Genomic DNA, 19936 nt, shown 5'->3' with positions numbered 1-19936 from the left:
GTGCAAGTGCTCCCTATTGTAAATTGATGTATTAATTAGTGGTTCCATGTTTGGCTATTTGGTTTACTTGTCAGACCCTAGTCTAGTGCACGGAGTGTGCCCAGGGCATGTAAATCCAAATGCTGCTGGTGGGCCTGCAGCACTGGTTGTGCCACCCACAGAAGCAGCCTTGTAAAATGTCTCTAAGGTCTGCCATTGCAGAGCCTACGTGCAGTCTGGTACTGTCATGCTGACTGGGCAAGTGTACCTACTTGCCAGTCCCTAAACCTTCCCTTTTCTTCATATCAGTCACCCCTATGGTAGGCCCAAGGGCAGGGTGCATTGTAAGTATAAGGTAGGACAAGCCCTGATGTGTGTGGCGTGTCCTAGTAGTGAATTACAGCCATTTTCGTTTTTTACTTTTGCAAGGCTACCTGTTCCCCATATGCCAGAATGGGCTGTTAGAATTATTACACTTTATAATCCTAACTGACTCAGAGAACATGGTAGAAATTCGAGTTTAGTATTTCTGAACTCAGAATGATAAAATACATCTTTTAGTGAAATTGGTTTTAACATTGTGTTTGCAAATACCACTTTTAGAAAGTAGGTATTTGCTCTCCTAACCGTTCAAGCCTGCCTCTGCTAGGTTGTGTATTCCTTTGTCTGGTTTTGTGAGTGACGGGCTGAGGGATTCCAAGAGACAGGATGAGTCAGCCCAGTGGTGAATAGAGAGATCTGCATTTGGATGGGAGGGAGGAGTTGCACCTGAACCTTGAATAGGGCTGTGCCTGCCTTCCACAATGCTGGCTCCACCTCCGGGGGAGCGTCTGATGTCTCTGCCCTGCACACTGAAAGAAGAGAAGGAGTCCTGTCAACAAAGTGCTCCAGGGCTGTACTTGCCTTCCACAATGCTGGCTTCACCTCCTGTGGGGCGCCTGATGTTTCTGCCCGGCACTGTGAAAGGAGAGGAGAAGCCTGGTAAACAGAGTGCTTAAGAACTGGTTTGGACTGGGCAAAGGCCCCTTTCCCCTCAGAGAACAAAGGATTTGGGGGTATAATCCCATGAAATTAGATCAGTTTTGGACTACAAGAAGAAACCTTTACTGAGGAGAGGAACCTGAAGAAACTGAGGAGAGACTATTCCCAAGCTGCAGTGCCTCTTGGGGATTGGCCTGCAGTGGTTGCCTTACTGCCAAAGGAAGGAGAAAGGAACTTTGTGTACTTTGCTTTCAACTTGTGAAGGATCTCCAAGGGCTTGGAAAAGAGCTTGCCTCCTGCTGAAGTCTCAGGGACAACAGACTTCAACCGCCAGCTCCCCAGAGTCCTTTTGGAAGTGCCTGCTGCTGTTTTGGGCCTTCTGAGGGACTGCGTGTCGCAAGGAGCTGCTGCTGCCGTTGCACTTCTGAACAAGGGTGTTGCCGCTGGAGTTGTCATACAGCACCGCATCGAGAGAAGCGTGCTGCAACGAAGAGGAAGCGTGTCGCCGTCGCTGCTGCCTGCCGACGCACTTCTGAACAAGGGTGTCACCGCTGGAGTTGTCGCACTGCACGCATCGAGAGAAGAATCTCGCATTGAGGAAGAAGCATGTCGCTGTTGCCTGCCGTCGCACTTCTGAACAAGGGTGTCGCCGCTGGAACTGTCGCATTGCACCGCATAGAGGAAAGCGCCTCGCATCCCCGAGAAGCGCGCCGCCGTCGGAGCTGCTGCCATCGGATTTCTGAACAAGGATGTCGCCGCTGTAGTTGTCACATCGTTCGGAAGCTTCACGCAATCGTGGGAGAAGCGTGCCGCATCTGGGAGATCTTCACATCTTTATTTCTTTGCACCTGAACTTTGCCGCATTTCCCTCGCTGCGACATTGCTTGTCGTAGAAGCACAACACAACATAAGGTACATTGGCGCAAAGTGTCGCATCTTAAGAACTGAACTGAACTAAGCTAAATCTACCATCTTAAAGTACCAGTATTGTGTATTTTTGTCGTTTATGGTCTTGTGGTAAAGCCATGTAAAGTATACTTATTTTTGATATAAAACCTTGTGTGGTGGGGGGCGCTAGAGGGAGCCAATCAAGATGGCTGCACCTCTGTGAGGCTCTTGCCGCTTGGGGGAAAATTCTGCCTTTTATCCTGGTCATCCGGAGTTTATGAGCCCCTGAAAGACATCCTTTATGCAGCTGTAATTTACAAGACTATTTAACAATGGAAAAATTGCTGGGACCTGCCTGTGTGGTGACGATTGATGCTTCTGGCCTGCAGGGCGGTCTGCAACTAAAATGGCGGCGCTGAAATATTTGCTGGCGGCGTAGGAGCATATCCACGAAGCTTGCTCAGTTTCACCACCGGCGGTGACTGGAGGTGTGGCGGATCCCCCGGTGGTGGCGGGATAGCTGACTAGGATCGCCCCTGATTGGTGCCGATAGACTGCTCAGGAGGTGAAGCAGCCGCGCTCCTGCAGCCTGATACAGCGCCGAAGGGACTGCGGTAGAGCTGCGAGGGTGGCCTGGATCTATTGCCGGAGCGCTGTGGGGTGCTCAGTTGCCCTCCCCCGCATTCGAACTGGCCTGAGGTGCGGGATTGACAGCTTGTGCCTGCTGCCGCGGATCAGACGGAGCGGGAGTGAGCGGCTTCTGCCTGCGGGATTTGGTGCCTGCTGAGTCCGGTGACGCGCTGTAGCTCTGCGGGCCGGGTCGTCGGGGGTGCAGTTGGAGCTGGTGAGGGACGTGACGAGGCTGCAGGGCGCCGCAAGGGGCTATGCAGGCCTCGTCTCGTGGAGAGGTGAGGAGGCGCTGACGAAGACCCACAGGCGGGCAGAGCCTCCTTCGTGTTTGCTGGGCCTACGAGAGCGCGGTGGAGGTGGTGCGAGCTGGGCTGTGCTTAAGGCCCCCCCGGCGGCGTTTCAAGCGGAGCTCCTGAGGTGAGGATTGAGCTTTGGCTGTATTAGGGGAACGTGGCTGGCCCTATATCCCTGGCCTGCTTGAATAACGGGTGAGGCCCATGCTGAGCTGAAGTCCTGTAACAACTGCCATTACACAGACATTTGGTGGAGGTTGCTCAGCAGCTCCTACAAGGTGTATAATTACAGGCTGAGTTAAATGCGCAGTTGGGGGCATAATAGACCACACCTTGGGGACGGGTGCAAGTAAATCTGTAATACGAGGACAGTTGAAGAAGCAGGGGATGCATTGATACTGCCAGGCTTTGTGTTTTTTTGCGGGAGGACTCTGAGAGGAGGGACCCCCTGGCCTGGGGAGCCACCTGGAGGTACAGCTGGGACGCCTGTAGGCTGTTGGTGTGTGTGGATACGTGTAAGAACTGGCCAGGAAATAAGGGCCCTACAGCTAATTTTGAGGGCTAACCATGGACCCTCCGTTGCCCATATTGAAGTACAGAGCGTGACGGCTTCGGCTTTTTTCTTTCCAGTGGACGTCCTGTGGTGGGCCCCTTGCGAGGAAAGCAGTTGAGGTGTGGAGGTGCTCCTTATCGTGACTAGGCCTGGGCACTACATCGACAGTGGTGGACCGCTATTGGGAGCAGGCCTATACTGATTGCCACCATGGGGAAATTAGATGGCCGCCAACCGAAGCTTAACTTTGAGGCGAGGAAGGGAACACGATCGCACGTGGACCCAGAGGAGGAACAAGCGGAGGCTCAGGCACCCTCGACTGCTGACCTGAGGGACCTGCTGTTGACCATGCAATCTAGTCTGACTTCTATTGAATCCAAGATGGACTCTATGTCTTAGATGGCGTATCGCATAGAGTGGACAAACATGAAGAGCGGCTGGCGAGACTGAGCGGCGCATCTCTGATCTAGAAGACACATCCACAACAACTACGCCCGCACGCTGGAAATGGAGAGGGTCCTCCGGGTAATTGCGGCCAAAAACGAGGACCTTGAGTCCCGTTCTCGGAGGAACAACCTCCGCATTTTAGGAGGGTCGGAATCAACCTCGACAGGGAGAATGGAGGACTATGTGGAGCGTCTTCTCATTGCTCTCTTTGGAAGGGAGGCCATCTCACCAGTGTTGGTGGTAGAGAGGGCTCACCAATCGCTGATGGCTCGCCCGGTGCCTGGGGCTACACCTCACCCAATAATCGCCCGCCTGCTCAATTACCGGGACCGAGATGTGGCTCTTCGCCTGTCCAGGGAGAAAGGACCGATCCGCCACGAGGGGATGGACATCTCGATATATCCGGATTTCACCATGGCTGTCCAGGAACAGAGAAGGAAATTTCTACCGGTAAAAAAGAAACGACAGCAACTGAAAATACCATACCATACGCAATGCTCTTCTCCGCAAAATTGAAAGTGACTTATCAACACAAGCAACATTTCTTTAACACTCCGCAACTGGCACAGGACTTCCTGAAGACCTTACCGGGGCCGGTGGCGGGTCGGGCCTTGCCGCCCCATTGCCCTGCAGATGGCGGCGGCACTTCGGATGTGGAATAGTTGCAAGTTAGCTGTCCTTCGCTCTATGCTGTGCACACACGCCATGTGTTTCTGACCTGGATGATGTAGGTGAGAGGGGCTTTTCTATATCGGGGGTGGGGTTGGGGAGGAAGGAGACCCCTCCCCCCTCACAGAGGGGATGGGGCCTGTTGTGTATGCACTAGTTTGCTGAATGATGTTGTGGTGGCCTCTGCAGTGACGACCGCTCTTAGTAATAACTGGGAGGTCCCTCCACCCCGCTGCCCCCCTGAGATGCTATAGACAGGTACATTTCATCCCTGTTGCTGCCTACAGGACAGATATGTATGGCACTGTTCTTATTAAACATTGGAATTTCTTGATGACCATATACACGACTACCTGAGCACCCTCGCTTTAGCGAGGAAGACTCCTGGACGCCCTCTGAACTCCACCTCACAGGTGACCCCTTTTTGATATGACCTTGGGTTTCTTTCCGCGAGTTGCGGTATTGGTTCAGATGTTTTTCCCTGTTGGGAACCAGCAATGGTGAGAAGGGGGGAGGGGAGGGAGGGATGTGGACCACGGCAGGTTTGAGCTGCAGATGTGGGAGGAGGGTGGGGTTGGGGGTATGGGATTGCATATATTGTAAGAGATTGTAGCATGTCACAGGCCACTGACTTTCTTGACAGGTTTCCATCGCAATGCCTTTATCGAGTTGCCTTCACTCAATTAGGGAGAATGAGTTATCCTAGGTGTCGCAATGGGTGACCGATCAGCTCCCTCTGTTTACCGTTTTCTCACCTGGAATGTACGTGGGATGGGAGAAGCCCGTAAACGTAGGCATATTCTATCCTATTTAGATAGGCACAATATCCACTGTGCTGTGTTGCAAGAGACGCAGTTTAGTCCCACTGTTCCCCTCGTATGCTCGCGGCACGTGTATACTGGTGAGAAAGTCCATCCCATACACCCCGCTGGGGAATATTACGGATGGGCAGGGCCGGTACTCTATTCTTTGGAGCAGGATAGCTAATCAGACCTTCACCCTTGTGTCCTGCTGTGGACCCAACACAGATGATCCAGACTTTTTCCGTGTGCTTTGGGGAAAGATACTAGAGATTGGGTCCATGCATCTATTATGGGGGGGTGACTTCAAAATGACTGTTGCTCCTGGTCTGGACCGCTCCCACCCGCAACCACACCACTACTCTCGATCCCAAGCCCCTCTCAAAGCGCTACTTGAAGACTACGACCTAGTTGATATTTGGTGACACGTGCACTCGACAAGGCGGGAGGGTACCTGCTACACTACGGCTCGAGCATCCTGGTCGAGAATAGATGCATGGATTATTAGTAAGGGCCTTGCCACATGGGTGACACACTCTTCCCATCTCCCTAGGACCTATTCGGACCACTCTCCGGGTTTGGTCACAGTGACACTTCCACAGACTGATTCAGTTTTGGCGCTTTAATCCACTCTCCTTGTTGGACCCAGTATTCAAGCAAGAACTAGAGCAGGTGGAGTGCTATTCCACGCTGTGGGACGCCTTCAAGGCTACTGTGAGGGGCATATGCATTGCAAAGAGTGGTGGGGTCTTGCGGGATATACGTTCTACCTTACGTCGGCTGGAAGGGGAGCTCCGGCATATAGAGGTGGAAATGCTGCAGACTCCCACTCCTGCACTGCAGGCTAAGCTACGCAGCGTCCTTCATGAATATCAAGAGACGGCGGAGAGAGAATGCCATCACAGGGGAATATACTTTAGGGCATGGCAATACGGAGAGGGAGATCGACCCGGGAAGATGCGGGTGGCCTTGGTTCGGCCCTCACGCTTCTCGAATACGGTACTGGAAATTGAGGGGGAGGATGGACAAATGCATACTGATGCGACTGAGATTGTGGAGACTTTTAGGGGGTTTTACAAACGGTTGTATAAAACTCATAGAGCACAGCCAGTGGACTTGTTGCTGGGGGTGCGGGGGCGCCCCTAAATTTAAAGATTTGCTTAATGACCTTACATACTGCCAGGAACAGCTGCATACATATGCTGACCTTATGCCACCTTCTTTGCTGAGAGTGAATGATTGAGATCTGACTGGTAACGGATATGAATGATTAGGCGACAGTCGTGGCTTTATTGTGACTCATAGATTTGTAAGGGGGGGGTTGGGGGGGTTAGGTTCTTTTTTTTCTGGCGACCTGAAGTCACCACTGCCTGATATGATTGCTTCCTTGACGCGGCCGGCCCACTGGGTTGTAGGCGGATCGCTGTGTTTACATTTTCCCAACATCCTTTGTATTGCAGATTGAATAATGCTGTGCCGGCCCGATGGGATGTAGGCACCCGGCTGTGTTCTGATGTATGAGGTCAATAAAGGTTGTCTTGCCAAAAAAAAAAAAAAACCTTGTGTGGTGTCCATCTGTAGTGTTGTCACTGGGTTACTGTATGTGGTCGCAAATGCCTTACACACTGCCCCTGAGATAAGCCTGTCTGCTCGTGCCAAGCTACCAAGGGGGTGAGTCAGGGTTATTTTAGGAGTGTACCCTCTTACCCTGACTAGAGGCAAGGGCCCCTATTTGTCACAAGTACCTACCTGTTCCAACTAGAGACCCCTAAATCTAACACTCCACATTCTTAATGATGCACAAATCTATAACACACAAAACTCAGAAAATAGTTTGTTATAATTAGTCTTACATTCATATTGATTTAGTATTTTAATCATTATACATGTTTTTTGGGGGAATCTGAACTTCAGATACCCCTGTTAGCTACAGTCTTTATAAAACCAATGTCACCCTAAATCTTAAACACCTTTAAGTTGAACGAGATAGGGGACCTTCGTTTCCCCAACTATCAGTAAAATTTCAACTTTCAAATCCAACTTTAACTGATCAGCCAACATAGATCTTCATCTCCTCTTTGCCAGCAGCACATACTAAACTTTAAGGTGGAAAGGTGTTGCATACCTATGATCCATTTTATCTATCAATATTCAAACATTCTTCACAGTCCAGTTTCAACATTGTTTTTGTTCTGCTTTTATGACTCCCCACCACTTGGTAAACAATAACTTATGCCTGAACTTTACCTAGGAAAAAAGGACAGTCTCCAGTCTCATTCATATAGAGGAAGCATGGCAAATCATGCCATTCATCTAAGTCCATTGGACAACAATATCAAATAGATTATAAAAGCCCTTTCTTATATGCACCATCTCTTGGCAATGGCTTCACCATTTAAACAATTAAAAAAAAAATGTAATAGTTGGTGATGCTTTTCAGTAAAATATTTAGCGCCCACTTAACAGCGTTCCTTGGTCCTTCTAATAAATGTATGCTAATTTCTCCATTTTGTGGCCTTGGAAACTGTTAAGCTTACTTACAGAAGCCCACTACGGCCCCGCTTGTATAAATGACCCCTTTGCGCTTAGAGTTCTTTTGATTCCCCCACTCAATTTGTTTTAACATATGGTTTATTCTAAAATAGAAACTAAGATTGTTGCATGTGACTACAAATAAAAGATTTTCTGTTTTCCCAGGTGAGATGAAGGCAAATTCAGATTTATTATTTAAGCTAAAACAAGAAGAAAGTCTTTATCTGTCGGATACTCAGGACCTGAGCGAAAATGAAAGCAAAGACAATCACAGGGCAGGTCAGAAATATAGTATTTTTTTATTGTTACTTGCCCTTTTGATCTTTCCTACCACAGTTAAATCCATCTAAATTTGTTTTTATTAAAACCTTAGCTAGTGTGTCTGGCTGGTGTTTTCCTCTTGGGGTTTCCTTTTCTGTTCTGTGAGCCCCTACTAAACTCTGCATGGATGCTGGGGTGTCAAGTATTCTGCTTACTTGCTCTCTCATTTCTCTTACCTGATGCTTTCCAAGCAAGCCTTAAGTATCATGCCACAGCAAGCAGGACATTAAAAACTACCCATCTGGAAGATATGTGACCATCTTTTGTAATCTCTTAAATGTTTACCATTTCCCCTTCCTTCTTATGCCTAATACAAAACACTAGAATTTGATATACTATGTTGTAAACTATCACTTGGTAGTTCAGCTTGTGGGGAGCTTCTGGTGTCTTTTCCTTTCCTTAGTTGTGAAAACTTCATGCATGTTGGTATTGCCAGATGTCTCTCTTGGGAATTTCTCAGGTTTGACAGAAATGATTTCCCACACCTTTGGGGCATAGATTTTGTCACTACAGGGATTGGTATTTTTGATTTGTAAAGAGCAGTGCGGATTTCATCTATGTGGTCATCGTCAGCATAGTCATTGAAGTCTTGAGACGTTGTTAATGAGGAAAGTGATTCACAACAGAAGCATCCTCGAACAACGAGAAACGGACACACTAATCCTTGAACTCTGCACAGCTTTCGATATAGTCTCCCACAAGCCACTCATTAGCATGGACCAGCCCTCAAGGTAATATCCTCCACCTCACGGGAAGAACTTAACAAGTTAGATTTGCCCCCTACGTTTCAGAACCCAAGAAACACATCTGCGGAGTCCCTCAAGGATCGTTGCTCAGCCCAACACCCTTCAATGTCTACATGACACCCCTTGTGGAGATCACCAGAACCCACTGCATCAACATAGTATCCTATGCCAATGACACACAGCTTATCCTCTCTCTTACTGGCTCAACCAACACTGCCAAAGAAAACTTCAACAACTGCACGAGCAGCGTCACTGCTGGGATGATAAACAACTGCCTCCAGCTCAACACAGACAAAACCAAAGTCCTGATATTTGGCAACAACCACTCCTTGTGGGACGCCTCTTGGTGACCCTCCAAACATGCCCCCCCCCCCGCCGACCAACCCAAGTACCTTGGAATCATCCTGGACACCTACCTCTCCATGAGCAGACAGATCAACACCATCTCCTTATCATGCTTCCTCATTCTACTATTGCTATGCAAGAATCTCGAGTGGATCCCACTGAACACCAGTCGAAGGGTCACCCAGGCTGTTATCACAAGTATACTTGATTACGAAAACGCCGTCTACATCGGAATCCCAATCCATGTCCTATGTCGGCATCAAACCACCCAGATCGCCGTCACCAGACTCATCCTGAAGATCGTGCAAATTAACAACATCTCTCCACTCCTCAATAATCTCTACTGGCTCCCAGTCCAGGAAAGATGTCAGTTAAAGCTACCCATACACGCCTATCAAGCTCTCCGGTACACCTTTCCTCAACCACCGCCTCAACTTCTACCAATTCACCAGACACCTTCGATCTGCGCCTCAGTCAGGAGCACACCTCCTTCGCATCAAGAAGACCAGAAGCAGAGGACGCTCCTTCTCATACCTCTCAGCCAAGACCTGGAATGACCTCCCAAAACACCTCAGAACAACTCCCTCCACAATGGACTGCCAAAGGACATGGGTTTTTCCAGACGAAACAGGCATGATCTTTTCCTCACCCCTCAGGCCTGCCCTACTCAGCGCCTGGATACCCTCACGGGAGATTAGCCACACTCTACAAAGTCACATAACCTTCCAGGGTATAATTTGCATTTTGCCATATAAGGAGTCTCTTCGCTTCTCAGTTGTACATTTTTTCTATGTGTTGTTCATCAAATTATTGTTCTGCTGTCACTTATCTGCGTTTCTTACTAGTGCTGGAAGAGCAGGCATTTCTTGTATTCATCCACTTCAGTTCCCAGTTTGACATCAGCTAGATGGAACTTACGTTATTGTTTTATAATCTGTTCAAAGTTCTCCAAATTGGATCAACATAAACTTAGTTGACAGTATTAGCCTAAAGGCATTATTGCAAAGGTGGTTTCTCCAAATTAGCTTTATAGCAGGTTGAATGGTTGCTTCTCCACAAGAGTTTCCAGTAACAAGTTGATATACAGAAATCCACTAACTTTCATTGAACTAAAGTAGTATCTAAGATCATGAAAAGGGCCAAGACTATTTTAGGCCTGTGACAACCCACGCAGTGACCCCCAAGCACAGAATGAAGAGGAGCCAACTGCACTGTCTGTTGCGTTTCTACTTGTCCCATCCCTAGCCTGATTTACCACAAGATGTCGTCAAAAACAGCCCTGCCTGATATTCACGTAGGCCTCATGGGGCCCTGTCGTCGGCTCATTAACCCCTCCACCTCCCCCCATCAAACCTCACCTCATCCCAATTGCTACTCGCAGATCTCTTAGCATGTGTTTCAGATAAGAGGCTTTTCGAGAAATTCAGTGTTCAGCAAAAACATAATTATTAGCAATTTCCACTCTTTGATAAGAGTAATTCACATTATTTACTTTAAGTTAACAGTCCTGAGTAGACCAAACACCTTTAAGAAGTGTGTACGGAAGCAGTAATGGCCTTGTTACTTTTTCAGCCTTTCTATGTAGATCTCAGAAGACAGAATATATGTGATATAGTACCCTCTGTTGTACATTAAAAGGATATTGCCAGTCACCGAGGAGTTCCAGGTCCCTTTAGAGGAACAGGGGGAATGCCGAGTTCCTTTATAAGGTTATAGGACTCAAAGGTGACTTGTAATATCCTTATTATGTACAGTAAGGGGTACTTTATTCCCTATAATAAATGGTCACATAATCACTTTTACCACAAACCACTTAAATCCTTAGTGTGTAGCTCTTTCATATGAAAGAGACAGCTTGTTTGCAACCATGAAGAATACAAATTAAAACTCTAGTGCAAAATTAAACACAAAAAAAGCTGTTCGATATTTGTTGGAAAAGATATTAGAATCAGTTTAATACAAGTAGTTTTTTTTTTTTTTTTTTTACAAAAAGGCGTAGTAGCTCGGAATGTGCAGAAACAGGCAGGAATGCAAACATATCTCTTTTCTGCTTACCACTTTGCAGCTAGAAGAACAGAGCGGAAGAAAGAAAAGCAACATTTTGTTTTTGTTCTTTAAACAGCTGCTTTAATTATGCTTGATGACCTAACCTACCTTTCCCCTCACTGCGGGCTCTAGCAGCAGGCTTTCTGGCGTCAGAACACAACTGTAATAAGTTATTACAGTCGAATTCTGACATCATTTCTTTATAATAGGAGACTATGTGTCTCACAAGTCACCCCCTATTACAAAGTTAAAGAAATTAGAAACAGGTTTTTATAGAGGGATTGTAGACTCCTTTTGTCTTTTCTTAAATAATGAGAAGTAAACTTTTAATTTTTCTTCAAGGAAAACGGGCTGCATTAAAAAAAAAAAGATTGCTTTATTTAACAGCACTCCTTGACATGGTGGTCTGTTGACTCCAGCAGGCTACCATCCATGTGATTTTTGCGATTTTCAATGGGTCTCGAATTACAAATTGCCTCATTAATATTAATAAAGTAGGTCGATTTATGACCCATTTGGAAACGCTAAATGAAACTCATGGGTTTCATTCATTTAAATAGAATCGCAATTAGGTAATCCCTATTTGAAATTATGATACATGTGCCCATAGCTTTTAAACCTTGACTTTGTTTTTAACCCCTTCCATGCTGCCGTCGGCCACTACCTCCCTGGTGCTGCCATAGGCCATTGGCCGACGCGGCCCCGCCCGTTTTGCGGAAGTGCCGCACTTCCGCAAAATCGGCGGCACAGCAGAGGGGTTAAACTCCGTCAATCTAGTCTCATGGCAACAGTCCTCACATGGACTACATTTCCCATGTTTCCTGGCCCAAGTGGTCCGTTACTAGGCAGCGCTACCCTATACTTACGGGCACTCCTTTAGAAAGATGTATCTGGCTTCACACTCCTCCTCTCACCGGGCATGCCACATTCGGGAAGCGTGGACAGCAACAAGGTATTCATTCTGCAACTGTGACCACATATCAGTCTTCAACTTTATGTTGAACTGCTTTTCTGTCGCACAGAGAAGAGCAGCACTTGTAGACCGTATCTCAGTCATGCGTCCGACGCTCGCTCTCAGTCCTAGCAAAACAATGAGATCTATGCTTTTACATGCTGGCTCACTTGACTATTTCCCTCTCTGCAAAAATACCCACACATTGATCTCTGTCTCCGCACCTTTTCTGACCATGCAGCAGTAACTTAGATAAGAAGCAGCTATATGCGCTTCAATTACAACTGTATTTTGTCTACATTACTTACCTAGATCACACAACAGTTTTTAACCCCGAATGCCTTGTTGTATGCCCCTAACTGAGGCATAAACAGCTAGACGAGCTTGGAGTAGGACCGCATATCAGTCCATACCACTTACAGGATTGCATTTAACAGTTTTTACCTATACAGGCTTTGTTTTGCTTTGGGTTATGCCACATGAAACTGAGTTAAGAGGACTTAGTTTCGCCGCGCACATAGTATTTGTATACCCCGCATTGAGCACTTGTAGCACCAGTCACTTAGCGTCTAGTATATAAACAAACACTGCTTGCTTGTGGAATGCATTGGGGGCAGACATTTATTCATTCACCGTGGTCACTGAGGGGCGTGCATTTGAAGGAGTAGCTACGGGTGAGACCACTCATAGTGTCAAATGTCGACTATTACTGTGCGAAAGGGGTTATTTTGAGTCTTCCCCTTGCTACTTTTTAAACAAATTGGAGGTTTAGAAGTGTTACTGCACTTCTCTAACAGTGCACACAGATTGAACAACGTGTGTGTTTCATTATTGCCCCAAACATGCCCGCTATGTGCAATAGTGATACCAACTATGGTTGTGTATGCATAATCAATGCAAATACATCCCCAAGTGAGGCACACCAGGTTGAGAAATGATTCACAAGTTAGTCATCCAAATGTTGACATTTATTGAAACAAAGTTCATCACGAGAGTTATGTTGATATTGTTTTCATATCAATCCAATGTCTGTCATATGTATATTCAAACAAGGAACAATCAAAATAGACAACTCCGATGCATTTCGGGCTGAGCCCTTTCTCAAGGAGTGCTGTAAAGAAGACAGAAGGGGGTGAGGATCGGGATATGGAGGTGCAATGGGAGAATAAATTAAGTGCCGATCAATGAGTGTATAGTGCTGTTTAAAAAAACGGTAGGGGTGTGTATATGACGGTGTCTATTAGTGGGCTAAAAAAGTATGTGCACATAATGGTAAACGGGCGTGAGTAGATGGGGGGGTTAGGTGAACGCGGGTACGAAAAATGACTTACTTCTATTTCATGGTAACGCAGCGCGTTACTAACAGGTTCTGGGACATTGCAGGAACGCTGCAGTGAAGTGAGCGGGGAGCGGGTAATGGAAGCTGGGAATCAAAAAATAAAAGAAGGACTAAAAAACTGAAAGGGCTGTGTGCCAGCGGAGTGGGGGCCATCTTGGAGTGGTGAAGCGGAGGATGAAACTAGTTGGGATAAATCAAGAAAAGGAGGTTAAAAGAAAGAAAGTGATGGGACAAAAAGAGGCAATGTAAACCGATACAGTTAGTTATAGATAGCAACTATATTCCGTCCGATCATTAAGACCGAAAGGTTTCTGTGTCTGTAAACGGAACATCCATTCCAATTCTCTTTTTAGAAGCAGTTTGTTGTCAATTCCTTCTTTCTTGATAACGATTTCCAGGATAATGAATTGCAATTGTGCGATGGTATGGCGAGATTCAAGAAAATGTATCGCGATGTTGGATTTCTCATTTTTGAGCCTTATGTTGGATTTGTGCTCGTTCAAGCGTGTCTTAATTTTTCTTTCTGTTTTCCCAACATATAGTTTGCCGCAGGGACATTTCAAAGCATAGATCAAATTTGCGGAGTCACATGTGGCATTGACTTGGAGTTTAATTGCATTGCCCTTCATAGGGTGGCGGATAATGTTGCCTTTTATGATGCAGTTGCAGTGACTACAATTTAGACAGGGTTGGGTTCCTTTGTAGTGTTTCCCAATGGTGGTGGGTTTAGACAGTATTTCTTTGATGTTCTTACTTCTGGTGTGGGCAAACAAGGGGGGATTCACAAACATGTCCCGAAAATCGGGTTCCATTTGGAGAATTGGCCAATGTTTCAGTATGATCTTTTTGTAGGTCGGGCTTACTGTGGAATATTTAGAAACAAGAACGATACGTTGTTGTTCTTTAGTAGGATTTTTGGTGAGAGCCTCCTGTCTGGTGATTTGTGCCACTCTGGTTTGTGCCTCAGTGAGGATCTGTGCTGGGTAGCCTCTATCAAGGAAGCGGTCGTGCATTTCCTTGGTGCGGGTGCTTCTGGTTTGTTCATCAGACACTATGCGTTTAACACGCAGCATTTGGGAGAACGGTAGATGTCTTTTAAGTGACGCTTGATGGAAACTACTATAATGTAGTGTGTTGTTGCGGTCAGTAGTTTTTCTGTGGAGATCAGTGATGAGACCATTTTGGGTGATTTTAATATTGACATCAAGAAATGTGAATTCGGTGTTGCTGATCTGCCATGTGAGTTTAATGCGTTCGTCCTTGGAGTTGAGTTCATGAAGGGACTGGTTTAGAGATTCTTTGGAGTCCGTCCAGACTATGAATAAGTCGTCGATGTATCTGACGTACATTTTTATTTTTTCATAGAAGTTGGTGTTGCCATATATGTTCACTTTCTCAAAATTTTCCATATAGATGTTGGCATACGTTGGGGCAGCGCAGTTTCCCATCGCCATTCCAGATAGCTGGAGGTACCATTCGTTGTCAACTTGGAAATAACTGTGGTATAGAGTGTATACCATAAGTTCCATAAGGAAAGATTGCATGGGTCCATCAATGTTGCTGTTAAGAAGGGCTTGCTCAATGGCTTCGATGCCTCCCTGGTGGGGGATGGATGTATATAAGGAGTTGACATCAGCTGTGCACAATATGTATTGGTTGTTGTCATCAATCTGGACGTTCGCCAATTTCAGCAAAAATTCGGTGGTGTCCTTAATGTAGCTGGCAGCTTTGGTGACGATTGGTTGCAAATACCTGTCTATGAATTTCCCTGAGGACTCGTGGATAGATCCTTCGGTGGAAACTATTGGCCTAAAAGGCGGATTTTGAAGGTCCTTGTGTATTTTAGGACTCATGTGTATGGTGGGGCTCCGGGGATGTTCCTGCAATAGAAATGTTTTTGTGCGTTCTTGAATGATGCCGTTTTGGAAGGCTTTCATGACTAAATCTTTAAGGATGCTCTGGAACTCCCTCGTAGGGTTGTTGTCAAGTTGCATATAGATGGTGGTGTCTCGTATATGTTCTTGGAGCCGTTGTGTGTACATGGTGGTGTCTAAGATTACTAATGCGCCGCCCTTGTCGGCTTTAACACATCTGATTTTCTCATTGTTAGCTAAAGATTTAAGGGTGTCACGATCCTTGGTTGTGAGGTTTTGATGCCTGGAGCTTCTGTTGAAGTTGATTTTGGACACATCATTGCGAACCAAGTTCTCAAATAGGTCAATAGACTTATGGCTACTGGGAGCCTGATATGTACTCGGTGGTCTAAGGCCTTTGAGTTCATCAAGTTTAGTCACTGTGGTAGGTGGCAAGACGTTTTCGAAAAAATGACGTAGCTTTAATTTCCTTATGAACTTAAAGGTACTCACTTCAAGTTCCAATAAGTTTGTGTGAGCCGTAGGTATAAAAGACGTGCCCTTCTCAAGTAGGTTTATTTGGTGTGGAGTGATAGTGGTGTTTGAGATATTAAGGACTAGGTGGTCTTTTTTGGTTTGGGATCCTTCTTGGTGACTGTGCTCCGTGTGTTTGGGACGGTTGTTTCTTTTTCTTTTGTTCTGGCTCCTCCTGAGTCTTCGATGGTTTCCGTGCCTAACTCTAAAAAATGAACCGCAGCGGGTTGATTTGGTACCGTTGTAGACGTGCTTGCTTGGTCATTTGTGGATCTCGAAGCTGTACTTTTTCGGGGTGGTCGAGTTGAGTTGTCGCTGCCGGAGGATGATGTGTCGGTCTGCATGCTGGTAGGTCTATTACGTCGTCGTTGGGCATAGACATCTGCCCAGGAGTAGACTTCGTCTAGCTTGTAATCAAGCGTGTCTCTGCGAAATTTCCTGATTTTTCTCTCATTTATTTCTCTTTGATGTTTATCAAGTGTGGTTTTCAAATCCTCCAATGCGTTCGAGAGTTCCTCTGGTGTTAGCATGTCTTTTAATTCTTTATCAATCTCTTTGATTTCCTGTTCTAATTCTTTTAGGATGCCAGATAATTCTTCGACGATTAAAAGAATGAGGTCAAGGCTACATTTGTTAAGTATCCCGTCCCATTTATCTTTAAATGTTTTCAAATTTTTACACAGGGAGGGTTTCAAAGCGATCCGCAATCTATGCCCAACGACGACGTAATAGACCTACCAGCATGCAGACCGACACATCATCCTCCGGCAGCGACAACTCAACTCGACCACCCCGAAAAAGTACAGCTTCGAGATCCACAAATGACCAAGCAAGCACGTCTACAACGGTACCAAATCAACCCGCTGCAGTTCATTTTTTAGAGTTAGGCACGGAAACCATCGAAGACTCAGGAGGAGCCAGAACAAAAGAAAAAGAAACAACCGTCCCAAACACACGGAGCACAGTCACCAAGAAGGATCCCAAACCAAAAAAGACCACCTAGTCATTAATATCTCATACACCACTATCACTCCACACCAAATAAACCTACTTGAGAAGGGCACGTCTTTTATACCTACGGCTCACACAAACTTATTGGAACTTAAAGTGAGTACCTTTAAGTTCATAAGAAAATTAAAGCTACGTCATTTTTTCGAAAACGTCTTGCCACCTACCACAGTGACTAAACTTGATGAACTCAAAGGCCTTGGACCACCGAGTACATATCAGGCTCCCAGTAGCCATAAGTCTATTGACCTATTTGAGAACTTGGTTCGCAATGATGTGTCCAAAATCAACTTCAACAGAAGCTCCAGGCATCAAAACCTCACAACCAAGGATCGTGACACCCTTAAATCTTTAGCTAACAATGAGAAAATCAGATGTGTTAAAGCCGACAAGGGCGGCGCATTAGTAATCTTAGACACCATCATGTACACACAACGGCTCCAAGAACATATACGAGACACCACCATCTATATGCAACTTGACAACAACCCTACGAGGGAGTTCCAGAGCATCCTTAAAGATTTAGTCATGAAAGCCTTCCAAAATGGCATCATTCAAGAACGCACAAAAAATTTCTATTGCAGGAACATCCCCGGAGCCCCACCATACACATGAGTCCTAAAATACACAAGGACCTTCAAAATCCGCCTTTTAGGCCAATAGTTTCCACAAAAGGATCTATCCACGAGTCCTCAGGGAAATTCATAGACAGGTATTTGCAACCAATCGTCACCAAAGCTGCCAGCTACATTAAGGACACCACCGAATTTTTGCTGAAATTGGCGAACGTCCAGATTGATGACAACAACCAATACATATTGTGCACAGCTGATGTCAACTCCTTATATACATCCATCCCCCACCAGGGAGGCATCGAAGCCATTGAGCAAGCCCTTCTTAACAGCAACATTGATGGACCCATGCAATCTTTCCTTATGGAACTTATGGTATACACTCTATACCACAGTTATTTCCAAGTTGACAACGAATGGTACCTCCAGCTATCTGGAATGGCGATGGGAAACTGCGCTGCCCCAACGTATGCCAACATCTATATGGAAAATTTTGAGAAAGTGAACATATATGGCGACACCAACTTCTATGAAAAAATAAAAATGTACGTCAGATACATCGACGACTTATTCACAGTCTGGACGGACTCCAAAGAATCTCTAAACCAGTCCCTTCATGAACTCAACTCCAAGGACGAACGCATTAAACTCACATGGCAGATCAGCAACACCGAAATCACATTTCTTGATGTCCATATTAAAATCACCCAAAATGGTCTCATCACTGATCTCCACAGAAAAACTACTGACCGCAACAACACACTACATTATAGTAGTTTCCATCAAGCGTCACTTAAAAGACATCTACCGTTCTCCCAAATGCTGCGTGTTAAACGCATAGTGTCTGATGAACAAACCAGAAGCACCCGCACCAAGGAAATGCACGACCGCTTCCTTGATAGAGGCTACCCAGCACAGATCCTCACTGAGGCACAAACCCGAGTGGCACAAATCACCAGACAGGAGGCTCTCACCAAAAAACCTACTAAAGAACAACAACGTATCGTTCTTGTTTCTAAATATTCCACAGTAAGCCCGACCTACAAAAAGATCATACTGAAACATTGGCCAATTCTCCAAATGGAACCCGATTTTCGGGACATGTTTGTGAATCCCCCCTTGTTTGCCCACACCAGAAGTAAGAACATCAAAGAAATACTGTCTAAACCCACCACCATTGGGAAACACTACAAAGGAACCCAACCCTGTCTAAATTGTAGTCACTGCAACTGCATCATAAAAGGCAACATTATCCGCCACCCTATGAAGGGCAATGCAATTAAACTCCAAGTCAATGCCACATGTGACTCCGCAAATTTGATCTATGCTTTGAAATGTCCCTGCGGCAAACTATATGTTGGGAAAACAGAAAGAAAAATTAAGACACGCTTGAACGAGCACAAATCCAACATAAGGCTCAAAAATGAGAAATCCAACATCGCGATACATTTTCTTGAATCTCGCCATACCATCGCACAATTGCAATTCATTATCCTGGAAATCGTTATCAAGAAAGAAGGAATTGACAACAACAAACTGCTTCTAAAAAGAGAATTGGAATGGATGTTCCGTTTACAGACACAGAAACCTTTCGGTCTTAATGATCGGACGGAATATAGTTGCTATCTATAACTAACTGTATCTCTTTACATTGCCTCTTTTTGTCCCATCACTTTCTTTCTTTTAACCTCCTTTTCTTGATTTATCCCAACTAGTTTCATCCTCCGCTTCACCACTCCAAGATGGCCCCCACTCCGCTGGCACACAGCCCTTTCAGTTTTTTAGTCCTTCTTTTATTTTTTGATTCCCAGCTTCCATTACCCGCTCCCCGCTCACTTCACTGCAGCGTTCCCGCAATGTCCCAGAACCTGTTAGTAACGCGCTGCGTTACCATGAAATAGAAGTAATTAATTTTTCGTACCCGCGTTCACCTCACCCCGCCATCTACTCACGCCCGTTTACCATTATGTGCACATACTTTTTTAGCCCACTAATAGACACCGTCATATACACACCCCTACCGTTTTTTTAAACAGCACTATACACTCATTGATCGGCACTTAATTTATTCTCCCATTGCACCTCCATATCCCGATCCTCACCCCCTTCTGTCTTCTTTACAGCACTCCTTGAGAAAGGGCTCCGCCCGAAATGCATCGGAGTCGTCTATTTTGATTGTTCCTTGTTTGAATATACATATGACAGACATTGGATTGATATGAAAACAATATCAACATAACTCTCGTGATGAACTTTGTTTCAATAAATGTCAACATTTGGATGACTAACTTGTGAATCATTTCTGAACCTGGTGTGCCTCACTTGGGGATGTATTTGCATTGATTATGCAAACACAACCATAGATGATCATCTCTCGTGTTTTGGACGGAAACACTACCCACGAGTGCACCCAAAACGTTTTCTAACACAGCCCCTAAGCTGTTCTAT

At 45.7% G+C, this 19936-nt stretch overlaps 1 protein-coding gene across 3 annotated transcripts in view; it reads left to right on the top strand.

Annotated features, from left to right (window-relative positions):
- The window catches only part of LOC144763311 (uncharacterized), a 77777-nt gene that overhangs the window by 22933 nt on the left and 34908 nt on the right, over positions 1–19936 (top strand). For all 3 annotated transcript variants that reach the window (XM_078648789.1, XM_078648790.1, XM_078648788.1), the window contains exon 5: positions 7938–8051. In XM_078648789.1, the coding sequence (XP_078504915.1) occupies positions 7938–8051 (114 nt within the window). The remainder of the gene's footprint in view (positions 1–7937; positions 8052–19936) is intronic.

This window comes from Lissotriton helveticus, chromosome 6 (assembly GCF_964261635.1).
Source record: "Lissotriton helveticus chromosome 6, aLisHel1.1, whole genome shotgun sequence".
NCBI lineage: Eukaryota > Metazoa > Chordata > Amphibia > Caudata > Salamandridae > Lissotriton > Lissotriton helveticus.
This window is presented reverse-complemented; position numbering and strand designations above follow the sequence as displayed.